This window comes from Aethina tumida, chromosome 1 (assembly GCF_024364675.1).
Source record: "Aethina tumida isolate Nest 87 chromosome 1, icAetTumi1.1, whole genome shotgun sequence".
In the NCBI taxonomy this organism is placed as follows: Eukaryota; Metazoa; Arthropoda; class Insecta; order Coleoptera; family Nitidulidae; genus Aethina; species Aethina tumida.
The window spans coordinates 45,654,518-45,668,083 of NC_065435.1; the positions used below are offsets into that span (position 1 = coordinate 45,654,518).

Genomic DNA, 13,566 nt, shown 5'->3' on the forward strand with positions numbered 1-13,566 from the left:
TAAACACTTAGGCATCCTCTTCTTGATTCTTTCGGTCTTGGTAACGCTGAATTATAATTTTTCTTACATTTTTATTTCGACCACTGATTAAATAATTATAATAAGAAAAAGATTACTAGTAAGTAAGCCATAAAGTAAAGAGTTGTTATAATTATTATATATTATTATATTTTTTAAAGAATAAAATTAAATTGACCAGTTGCATAGGAGACACAACAATAACAGAAAAAATAAGAAACATTATAGGTACTGACGTCTAATTCGAGTAATATAGCTCATATTTGTTAATAAGTTGCTATAATTATGGCCACTACTGTATATAAGATTTTATTTTTAAACTGATTGGAGCATCAGAATGTGGTCAGTTATATTAAGGTCGAGATAGCATTTTGATAATAAAATTATATTAAAATATAACTACGTAAAACTTGACCTTTTTATGAAAGTAATAATTAACAATCAAATTACAATAAAATATTTCTTGGTAATTAACTAATTAGAGAAAAAACAATAAATATTATAGGTTCTGGTAATTCAAGTAGTATTTTTAATATATTTTAATAGGTTGCTATAATCATGGCAACTACTGTATATAATATATGTAACTCATTCTAGTCCATTAGCAAGCCAAACTTGATGTTATCGCCAACCTTAATTTCAGATTACCACTTTATCTACATGTAACAATAAAAAAAATATTAACCCTACTATAAATAAGTTTATCTTAACAGCGCAGTATCAGTACCAAAAAAAAGACCTATTAATTTTCCAGAATTTCTGTCGTTCAACTCGTTATCGTGAACTGTTAAAAACATCCAAAATTAATTCTTTTCCGTCCGTTGTGTCAGGAGGCAAAGATTAAGTGTGATAACCCATATGCAAAAATCGGCGCCACCAGAAAATTACCCGATAAAAAATCACTATCTGCAAAATAGGTGGTATTAAGATAAAGCTCTTAAAACCATTGTTTTTTAAATTCGCATGCGGCACACGCGACTTGGCTTTTAGCTAAATTACAAGTAACCCCACTACTTGTTTTGTTGCTTAGTTTTTTTTTTGTTATTATTCATTCAATCCACGGTGTAATTTTCGTCTACGGATAATTATAACAAGTTTTTCATATACGACAAACAAGGCGATACACATTTTCTGTCGTGTTGACTATCAGTGCGTGATTGGAGTTCACCGGTGCAGTTCGGTTTGTCGTTCCTTCCTTGTGCGATCGTTCCAATCATGTTCGATATTGACTCAAACAGTGGATATAGCACGGATTATTATCAGTCGCACTATGAAGGTATTGTGGCTTTATTTCTCGTTAATCGTTTCAGTAATACCGACACGAAATTCCTAATTAGATCGGTACCCAGTGACAAATTGACGAAACATCTTCGCATATTTCTGTCAGTCGTTTCATCGTTTATCGAATGCCGTTTCGTTATTTACTGAGGAAATATTTATCCATACACTTATATTGAGTCACGATTACACGAGGTAAATATTTAACTCAAATATTGTGAACGTAATAACAAAATGCATTTTATTCTTCAAATCGATTTATGTGTCCTGGTAGCTTCGTAAAAATATAAAATATTTGCCGTGGATAAATACACGTTTTGCGGTACTTAAGTGAAGTTTCTAAATAGGTTTAGTGTTTTCACTTATTTGCCAAGAAAATATTTGCCCACACAATTAACAATACTTAAATTTTTCTCAAAAAATTCTTGTACATTAGTAGCTTGGCAAAATTGACTCGACGGTTTTGCCGTTTTCTTTACAAATACGTGTTTATTTTAATGTGTAATTATTTTGTTTAGCTATATTGTATTTTTAATTGGAACTTGAAGCAAGGTTTTTAACTAATTTTAAACTAACATTAATGTCAATGTTTGATTATAAAAAATACATTACAACTAATATTTGTTATTCACATTTTTTTTTAATTTATTTAATTTGATTCTCCTTAAAAATATAAAAAACAAATAAATTGTCATTAAAATAATTGTAAATTGCATAAATCTTGACTTTTCCTGAGTATTTGTATTTTTAGTAACTGTTAATAAACATACATGACTAATTGTCTGAAATACTACTAAAATAATTTGAATTTTTTAACTGATTAAAAATAATTAGTTTATTGTTTTCACTTATTTGCTAAAAATATTTGTTCACACATTTACTAATATTTAATTGATTTTATTTTATATAAAAATGGAATTGAAGTTGTTAAGTTGGTTGTATCTTAATAGTTTTGCAAAATTAAATAGATTATTTTGCCATTTTCTTTACACAATGCATAATTATTTTGTTTAACTATTGTACGTATTTTTAATTGGAAATTGAAGCAAGGTTTTTAATTGATTTTAGAAAATTAATGTTCCCACTATTAATGATAGTGTTTTATTATAAAAAATAAATTACAACAAATAGATGTTTTTTTTTTTTTAAATTTGTTTAATTTGATCTCCTTAGATACATGAAAATATAATTAAATTATTGTTAAAGTAATTGTAAATTGCATAACTTTTAGGTTTCTGATATTATAAATTTTATAATATGTGTATCTTTAATAATCCTTAATAAACTCACGTGAATTTTGTTTATTTAATCTAAACAGATATTGAACACAAGGGCTACTAAACAAATTTGATTTTTTATCTTAAAACTGATAAAAAGTATTAAACGTACTTAATATATTATTTTCGTTTGCTGAGAAAATATTTGTTCACACATTATTTATTTCACAAAGGGAATTAAATTCGTTAATATTATGCTGTAATTTAATTTTTACAAAATTGGCAAAAAAAAATTTTGTTACAGTTCATTTAACAATTTATTCCGTTCTTAGACATTTTAATTCATTAAATGTATTATAAAAAGATATTACTTTGAAAAAAAGAAAATGATATCTGAAATTCTTTAATATAAAATTTCATAGAATACTGAAAATCGTTGAAACAGAAAATTCGTGTAAAAAGAGAATTAGGTATATATCTTTACAAATATGTAACTTTTTTCTTTAGTTATAGTGTTTCTAGTACATTTTTTAATTAGAAATTGAAGAAAGGTGTTTACCTAATTTTAAAAAATTGACGTTCCCATTATTAATTTTAATTAATTTTTACACTCAATTAATTAGATTCCCCTTAAGAATGTAAAAAATTAATTAAAATATTAGTAAATTGCACAAACTTTATTTTTTTTCGTCACTTTGGATTTCGTAATATTTGTATTCTTTCGGTAACCTTTAATAAACCTAAATGACTAATTTTGTTTATTTAATCGAAACAGATACCGAACAGAATGCGCCACAAATATAAATTAAGTTTTTTTTTTTGTTTTAAAACTGATAAAAAAGCATTAAACATAAACTACGAAAAATATAAATATGAACCGATTGAAAAGAAACCGGATCTGCCATTATCAAATTTAGCCCGTTGACAATATAATGTGAAACTAGTTTCACAGGCTTTCGTCACCGCTGGATTCTTCACACTATCGTAATTATTATCTAGGAGACAAAATGTCTGAATAACATTTTGTAATTCGTTCCATTATCGTCGCTTAGGGTCTTGACACTTATATTTTTTATCGTTTTTCTCTTAATTTACCCAACGCGTCCAAATATTAGGGATATCCATCCGGGTTGCTGGCGTGTCATTTTTATCTCGGTGTGGTTTACCTTCAAATCGGAACTCATGTATCTTCAAGTTTTACGACAACATAAATTAGCGCGTAAAATTATTACGTAATGTGGCTTTCCCGAGAATCTTGAAAGTCATTGTGTACCGGAAGGATTTCGAGTACCGCTTTGAAAATCGTCTGTTTTGATGATTTTGATGTATTTAGAAAAAATGAAAAATACGAAAATAATTTTTAGGGCTATTAATAAATGTTCAAGCTGAACTGAAGAATTGCTATAATGAAGATCAGTGCAGTCAATTCTCAACTTCTCCCTGAGAATTATCTTAATTTAAAATTTCATAACGAAGCAAGGGTTCGTTGATAATTAGTATAATATTGACGGTTTGATAATTATCAAGTGATAATTAATAAAATTTATTACCACTGATAATTATTTCAATATTTATTGTGATATTTGTGACTTGATAATTAGCGATAATTAGAAATTGATAATTATATGAAGATATATCAACAATTTTTGTATTCCTCCAAAATTAATCCAAAAAATGTTCATTATAGAAAATCCTCGATAAGACACATCGTCTAAAATTAATTATAATTTGTGAAGTTTATTCTCTTATTTTTTATTTTCTTAATTATTGTTTTAGATTTAGATTTTTCTGAACAATTATTTGTTATTTTATTCATGAGATTATACTCCAGAAAATTTAAAATTTATTCAAATTATTTTTAATCTTGTAGTATCTTTAACTGTGCATGACTTAATACAAATATTGGATTTTTAGAACTCTCTAAAAACGTGTGTTAAGTTGAATTAATTAATGCCAATTTTCATAATGTCAATCAATTGATATCGAAGTTAATTTTTGTACTCCACAAAAAATATAAAAAATGGCAGTAAAAAACTACATTCAAACGTTTTTGTTACTAAAAAAGGACAAATTACATATAAAAATAAAAATAAAAAAATGGTTAAAAATAGTTATTTCGAATTATACACAATAAAATATTTCAATATTATAATGTTAAACCATTAAAAATAAAAAAAACATTACTCATTATTATTTTTTTAGTTTATTATCTTCTTTTTTTATTTTCTTAATTATGTAAGTTCACAATGTTGTTTACGATGATTTATTAGAATAATTATTTGTTATAAATACACAAAAATTAAGGTTTATACATAATTTTTGTACTCGACAAAAACCTACAATCAAACGTCTTTATTACTAAATAAAGACAAATTAAAACATGAAAATGAAAAAAAAATTGTTAAAAATACTTATTTTGAATTATACATTATTATTTTTTAGTTTTATATCTTTATTTTTAATTTTTTTAATTATTTATGTCCATAATGTTGTTTATGATAATTTATTAGAATATTTTTTTGTTATAATACAGAAAAATTAAGGTTTATTTAAATTATTTTTTATTTTTAATACTTTAAAATGAGTAATATAATAGCTTTCATAATTATCTGGATAAATATCAAATTTTATTATTATTTGATTAAAGTATCTAATTTTTACAATCCTTTTAAGACCCGTATTACGTCAAAAAAGACAAAAATCTTGATATCAAGTGATATTCTCAATTGACATCGAGATTGATGAATTTAATTCCCCCAAAATTCGTCTAAAAAAACTCCAGAAATAGCAGGAAAACTAAGGCCAAATAAAATATCTTTGTTATTAAAAAAAGGTATAAATAAAAAAAATAAATTAGTTTAAAAATAGCATATTCGTTCCTTCGAATTACACACGAGAAAATAATTCAATTTAACATTGTCAAAAAATGAAAAAAATAAAAAACTATTGTCTATCTTTTTTTATATTTTTAATTCCAAGTTGATAAAGTTGTTTTTGAAGTTTTTTTAGAAGATTACTTGTTTAATTATGAGGCTGATAACTTATAATATAAAAATTAATATCTAATAATCACTTTAAAACAAGCAAAATAATAGTTTAAATAATTATCAAATTTTATTATAATAAATATCGGATTTTTTAATCGAAAAAGATAAATTGGGAAGGTACTATGAGAAAGAATACAAATCAGTTCCAAAACTGGTAAAACTATTTATTAAGATATCGTTTGCCACAATTATCGTTATCAAAATTCAGCCGTCAACTGTCCATCAAATGTTCATCGATCCAGATCCATCAACGTGCGGCCAAGGCAATAATATTGTTCTATAACAATCCATTAGCCAAGCGTCGACGGACTATTTGTTTCCTCATGACACAATTGTCGAATCAATCACCTCCCAAGCCAAATGGATCAAACCGACCACTCGCATTATGTCTTCAGCTTATTGTGCCGCATCATCTCGCCCATTTGCTCCGTCATTTCACCGCACACGAAAACGCCTCGGCCGCGTCTCGCGACGTCAGGTGGAGCGTCCACCATCGGACGGGATTCCCTGGACCTCTCTCCGCGCGACGGGCTAAGCGTGTCAGGCGCGCGATCCCCCACGTAACGTGCGCGTCGCAGGGTCCGCCACGAGAGAGCCGGCTTCGATAGCCGCACACACACACACAATACGATCGACGGTTGTCGCATGCGGCGCAACACACGCTCGCCACATTTTTATTTACGCGCCGTCAACCGTTGACCGTCCGGTGACCCGGCACCACCGTCAAACAAAAACAATCCCAGATTTTTTTTTTTTTTGGTGGCTCACCCGTAACCTCGAAATCGCGACACCGCGACGCGGCTCCGTCTCGAAGAACGAGTGCCGTTGTGACCGTCCGACGCGTTTCGCGCCACTTTACTTTCGAAGTGGTTCAGCTCGATAAGGAGGGACGACTCAAAAATTGATCGCACTGATATGGGATTATTTGAAGGTATTTACTCATTATTTTCATTTTATCGTTCTGATACCGTGCTTGCTGTGTCGCATTAGAATTGTTCCATTTTGTATCTTATCTTTAAATTGTGTCGATGCCAGTGAAATGTGAGTATTAATTAATAGTCATTACTGCTTCGGGCGTTCAAACAAACATTCAGACCGTTCTGTTGTCTGTGTGTCTGCATTAACAATAAGTAAGTCGAGTCTTTTGGGGAAAGCACCTTTGCTGTGACATTGTTATCTTGTCTAAATATATATTTCTAAATATAATTGATGATTCTAATCTAATGAAAATAAGTACGTAAGCTGATAAACTTGACCTAACCAATAATATTAAATTTAGTTATCTTAAGTGAAAAACAAGTTGTATCGATGATAACTGGCCTAATCTTTAGCTCCCTTACCGAACCCTACGTTTTAATTTGTTGTGTCAAAAAATTCAGAAAAACTCGTTTTTGGTAGTAGTAAATTGACAAATCGCACAAAAAGGGTCCCCCTAAGAATTGCTACCATAAAGAACATTGCAGTCAATTCTGAACGTCGTTTAACCTGCCCATAAACAATTGTAATTATTAAATGACGTGCAAAAGTTATGTCTTTAAATGTTCCAAGAAATGATTAATTAACTTTTCAACCTTTCCTTGAATGTAAAATATTTTTAAGAATCCAGTAAAAACGCCAGCTGACAATAAACAAAAATAGAACCAGTTCTGTATGTACAAATATTATTTTGACATTAAGTGGTTACCTTGAATATTTTTAATGTAAATTACATAAGCGTTTTTAAGAAGCAAATTTTCCATGTATTTAATTATGGGAGCCATTATGTAAATTCAAATTTATTGCCCAAAAATGTGTTAAAGCCTTTATGAATTTTTGCGCCATCGAATTAGCAACGATGGGGATGTCGCAATTTCGATATCCGGTTGGTTAATGCGCCCAAAAAACCAAGTTAAATTCATTTCCATCAACACTAATTGAATTATTATGTCGTTAGTAACAATTAAACAATAAGCAAGCAATAATTTCAGCGGCGGCTAAATATTTTCATCGTTCACCATTACGGCAGATCCAATTAACGATTACTCTAATAAATGACCACATTTCAGTCACAATGTCGCACGTACATTTAATAAGCGTCCGTCCCTTTTATTTGCGTTGTAATATTAAAAAGTAATCGCACGTGCAAAAGTCAAGTGCTCCTCGATATCTGCGAAAACATTTCAAGATGCACTTTTTATCAGCGATTGGTTACACAAAAAACGCCGACCCACGCCAAACTGATAAGTCAGATCGATTTGTTACACGGTGGACTATTAATAAAATTTTCGATATACGTAAAACCACACCTCCATGTCATTTGGAAATAAACTCTAGCCCAAGCCAATACAAAAATAGTTGTCCGTGGATGCCAGGGATGTTATGACAAAAAAAAATATGTTTGCGGCTATAAAAATATCTTCCTGTGGTCGAACAATGACCAGTCGCACCGGCGAAAACATGTCGATCTTCAAGGCCTTTTCCTGCACCGTTCGTGCAGAATGTAAAGCATAGTTTAATTAATTGTTTTCCTTCGTTTTTTTTGTCAAGTAACTTTCATAAAACCGAGTCGATCACCCGCAATAAATGTTCAATGACAGCCGCACTATATTATTTTTATCCGTCGCTAATCCAAAGAAGGGTCAAAAACATTTGATTGGTTGATTAACTGATTCGCAGTGACTGTATTAATTGTTATTGTTTATAATCGAACAAGCCATGTAGAACCGTTAAATGGCATGTGCCAGTCTTTTCGAGATAAGCGGCAATAATAATAAAAAAAAAATATCGGGGTTATGTGTCATTTCTTGAAATTTCCCGGAATCTCATGATGAAGAGTACAAAGTTTGTTACTTTGTTTATAGACAATGTAGTCGCCTCGAGTCTGCGACTTATTTTTAGATAAAATAAATCATAATATAATAATGCTGTGTAATGCATATGTACCCTTTGACATAATCTACTCCGCAACAAGACTTGATTAGATTAAGCCAGTGTCTTATTTTCAACTGATACAACGTACGAGAAAATTTCATAACGCTGGTATATTATCAACGCTGAAAAACTGCACAACAACATATTTGGTGGAGATTCCATAAACGGGTCCGAAGATCATTTTGCGTGACGAATTGTTATGAGCGCATTTTCGCGTGATGACTTTTTGATACTCTCTTGATAAGTACGGTGTGATACATTTAAGACGAAAACACTCCCTCGACTCATTTATTTCTGACTAATCAATGACTGCTGGAAAGGTAGACACCACCCAGAGGTGCACATTTTTTATGGAAATGTGGATGTAACAAAGAAATAGATGAAGAAACCGTGAAACTTGAAATGTCATCTTTTACCAAATTTCATATTTTTTGTAATGAATATATAACTTGTTATGTAATAGTTATATTGTTAAAACTTATACTGATAAATTAAAGTTGATTGTTGCACATTCACCTCAAAAAAGCTTACATTTGAAAACAAAACCTACTTTACTATTACGCTGGAAATTGTCCAAATATTTAATCTTATTAGTCAATTTAAACAACCTCTAAACTCTTCTGTTATTAAAACTTTTTTTGTTAACACTTTTCGCAACCAGGAATGTGCCCCTTCAAGGTGGTGAATACACATCCAAATAACCTCTATACATCTGATAGATATTATAAAAATTGCAGTCAAAACTGACAAAATTTGGCTAAGCCATATTTTATTAAGCAGAATACATAAATTTCATTTATTCTACCATCTATCAATATGGCAACTTACCAAATTTCATTAAAAGTTTTTTTTTCTTATAAAGAATTTATTCTGGTCAGCTAATCTTTGGCTAAAGTATCTGAAAATATCTCCAAAAGTGCATAATTGAGTTTGGTGAACATAGTGTGACAGACAATATTGAACTTGTAGCCTTGTTGGCACCAAGGATTAAATTGTTCGTGGGAACTAATTTACCAAGATATGATGATATTCTCCAATATGTTAGTTGAACTGAAGGAACAAATTTATTAGAAGAATTAGTATTTTAACTCTGCCATAGACTTATTAACAAGCAATATTTTATTATAGAGTGATGTAAAAAGTTCTCCCCAATTCAGAAACAAATTAGAGTCTTCTGTTATGTAAATATTGACCTGTAACACCTTTTTTTGAAGGAATAACGAATCTTTTAGTAATAAATATTGAAAAGTTTTTTTGGAGGTTTATCTAACACACATAAATTCAGTTTGTGTGGAAGAACTGTCTCATATAAAACATTCTAATCAGTTTTTCACATTATTTCCTCTAAAACTTGTTCATTTTTTGAGATGTTGTTCATTAAAATCGAGTTACAGATAAATAACTTATGGGGGTGTTACAATCATAAACGGACCACACTGTACGTTATATATAGTACGTTATATTCAACTCTGTACGTTCTTACGAAAGGTTTATAAACTGTTAATGCCTCATTATTGTGGAAAGATCATGGGTCACCTTTCAATAATGGAAATTATAAATTCACAAAAATATCAAACGAATGAGTTAAAAATGTACAGAGTTATGCACATAAATTAGGACGAAACTTTTATCAATAAATCGCTTTGACTAATATATATTTTTACGCCCATTGAATACGTAATTTAATGAAAGGAAAATTAAATTTATTTTACTCCATGCAAATAAATCGATAAAACAATGCAGTCCATTCATTAGTATTCTAGGAATATTTTCGTAATGAAAAATATGCTTGTCAGTTTTCGTATTTATCAACAATGATTATTATATTTTTAATTTTATTAAAGTCGAAATGGATCAAGTGATGGGACGTAAATAAACACGCAATTTGCCAATTCATTTTTTTCTGAGGTCATATGATAAAACTAAGCAGAAATGAGCTGTTTATGTACACAAGTGTTTTGTGCCAAAACACAAAAATATTCTAACCAAATAAGAATCCTCTCAGATTTGACCTTAAACGGAAACATGTTACATAATGTGTGGGAAATTAATTGTGCAATTAATGTTGAAGTTGTGAAAAACGTGTGCATCAAATTTTGTGGTTGGTGAACCAGGAAATATCTCAATAATGAGTCAAAATCCTGCTATTATTAGGGTTATTCATTTTGCCACCCGTTTAATGACTACCAAATTGAATAAAGGATTATTTACCTTGTACATATATTATTGTATGTGAAGTTGTAGTCGCCCCTTTTGATTACTTTTGAATGGAACAAGGCGTCGACCCCGAATAACAAGCATACAAAATGTGTTAACCTAACCTAACCTAACATAACCCAACTTTATTATAGTTGTAAGAGGGCGGCTTTTTATGCATTACTTTATAATGACATATTGTTCAGTAATAATTTTATGCAAACTTAAAAAAGCGTTCTTTTAAGGATTTTGTTTATTCTGCTTAACTAAACCGTGGAAAAAATACTAATAAAATTTCCGACTCAATCGGCTTAAATTACTAAATAAAACAAATTGTGACAAAAACTAAGTACAAATTTTTTGAAAATATCTGAATATTTTAGTATATCTCAGAAACAATTTAGTTTTTGGTGCCAAACAACTGGAAATATTTATTTTAACAAGTACTAATCTAGAAAGACTTTAAATTCTGTCATATAAATATTTATCATTTTTCATGATATTTGGTTAAGTACCCATTTTGAAGTATGCTAAAATCAATGGATAATTAATTTTTTCTTTTTCATAAAATATGCCTTAATCAGATGTTCTCATTTTTTGACTGTTAAAATGTTTTAAAGCGTTTGTATGTGCATTCACCATCTTGAAGGGGCACATTCCTGAAGCAAAACCAGATATATAAAGTGTTGATAAAAAATTGTAGCTTTAATAGCAGAAATGCTGTATATTCTAGAGTAGGGAATTTAATTTAATATCACACACCACCAGGAAAATACCTTTACTGTCTCAAATAACGAGCATAAATATAACATTGAAAACGAGTCGTTCAAAATGGATAAACTAATCGGCTGCCGTAAAGCATAATGGGATCATTATCGAACCGTTAAATAATCGTGTACTCTTGGCACCTCGACGAAAAACGCGAATCTGTAATAAGTAAATAATTTTAAACGAAATTATCGCGGTGGTGACGTCGGCTTTTTTCGCCGACGCTTTTAAAACAGCAATGCGGATTGACGTCACGCGTGCAGGAATTTCTATGATACTGTACCGCGTTGGGTCGGCGTCTGGCGTGGCCGGCCAGAGAGAGAAATTGCTGCGAATTCGCTGCAACCTTTGATTTATCCCAAAGTCCAGCCGTTGCCTACCTCAACCGAGATTCCCATACAGACACTTCACCCGATTTTTGATATTAAGGCTGCATTGTGTTGACGTGTGCACGTCACGTCGCCACCGCCATCGATCGGCACACATTTTACATGCGGTCCGCGATAAAAATTAACGGCGAAATTAACATTGATCGCGGTCGAATTTTAATATCTCACAATTCGAAACTAATTTATTTTACGGTGCGGCATTCGAAACGAAATGTAACAGACACCTGATAAACAATTTCAATGCGAAGACTAAATATGTAAATAAGTTAATACAACTATTTTATGAATATATTAGTCGTGTGTTGCCGCATAATTTTCTAATGGAAAAGAAATCTAACAATAAGTTAAATTTTAATACAATAAAACCATTTACATCGGTTCCGAAAATGTTAGTAATAAATGCGAATTTTTAATCTGATATAAAATGTAACCGTACGTGTTGTCCGATGATTTATAAATAATGATACACCACAATTATGTATAATGTATTCATGAACCATTTAAATTTCTACTATTTATTTCTCTAAAGCCGACATTGTTTGAATGATCCGGAAATAATCATAATTATGTTATCGTGAATCAGCCATGAATAATACCCCCATATCCAAACATTAGTTAAATAAATATGCTTACTTTTGAAAAGAATTATTAAATTAATTAAATACCATTGTGCACTCCTATAATTTGTAGTTAGTCTACTAAAACACGCACAGTAGTAAGATTGTAACAACAGTAAGACTTAAAAGAATCCCCATAATTTAAAATAATCAATGTAATCCGCCTCAAGTTGTTTATCATCAGCAAAACAACTACACTATTGTCTGTAACTAAAAATTAAGACGTTTTTAGTAAAATAATAGATTAAGTTACCTAACAAGGTATTAATACAATCGTTAGGAAAAATCCAGTAGAAATGGCTTTAATTACTTTTCTGTTTTATTGAAAAATCGTTAAAAATTGTATTTTTTATATCAAATTTAAATAAAAATTAAATTTATGAATCCATTTTGAGTTAAATGATATTCAATAATTTTTATATTAAAAGGTTTTAAGAGTTCTTATTTTTTTATTATTGTAAAATTGTTTAAAATTATTAAATATTTTTTACAAAATTGTCAAAAAAAAAAATTTGGTATTAAAAAGTTATCAGGGTAATTTAAATCGTTAGTAAAAATTCAGTAAGCATGTTTCTTATTATATTTATATTTTATTGAATAAACGTATAAAATTGTTAAATATGTTTTAGAACGTTGTCTAATTTAAATATCAAATAAATTTGGATTAAATTATTCAATAATTTTTAATTAAGAAGTTGCCTAAGGGTATCAATAAAATTTATAATTGTCAGTAAAAATTCAGTAAACATGATTATTTTTTATTTTATTGTAAAATCGTATAAAATTGTCAAATATTTTTTGAAACATTGTATAATTTAAATAAAAAAATAAGTTTAATACCCACTTTTGGGTTAAATAATTCAATAATTTTTGAATTAAGAAGTTGCCTAAGGGTATCAGTATAATTTATAATCGTTAGTAAGAATTCAATAAGCATGTTTCTTATTATTTTTATATTTTATTGTAAAATAGTATAAAATTGTCAAACTTTTTTTAGATCATTGTCTAATTTAAATAACAAATAAATTTAATACCCAGTTTTGGGTCAAATAATTCAATAATCTTTAAATTAAGAAATTGCCTAAAGGTATCAATAAAATTTATAAATATTAGTAAAAATTCAGTA

General features: G+C 29.2%; 1 protein-coding gene across 8 annotated transcripts in view; it reads left to right on the plus strand.

Moving 5' to 3' along the window:
* LOC109599515 (hepatocyte nuclear factor 4-gamma) overlaps positions 1–13,566 on the plus strand; it is a 38,568-nt gene that overhangs the window by 12,160 nt on the left and 12,842 nt on the right. The window contains exon 1 of one of the 8 annotated variants that reach the window (XM_049963191.1): positions 1,201–1,294. The exons of 6 other annotated variants lie outside the window; for them this stretch is intronic. In XM_049963191.1, the coding sequence (XP_049819148.1) occupies positions 1,234–1,294 (61 nt within the window). In that variant the 5' untranslated portion in view covers positions 1,201–1,233. Of the gene's footprint in view, positions 1–1,200; positions 1,295–5,740; positions 6,492–13,566 lie in introns of those variants that run through there. One more of the 8 variants, XM_020015517.2, reaches the window with a different exon arrangement.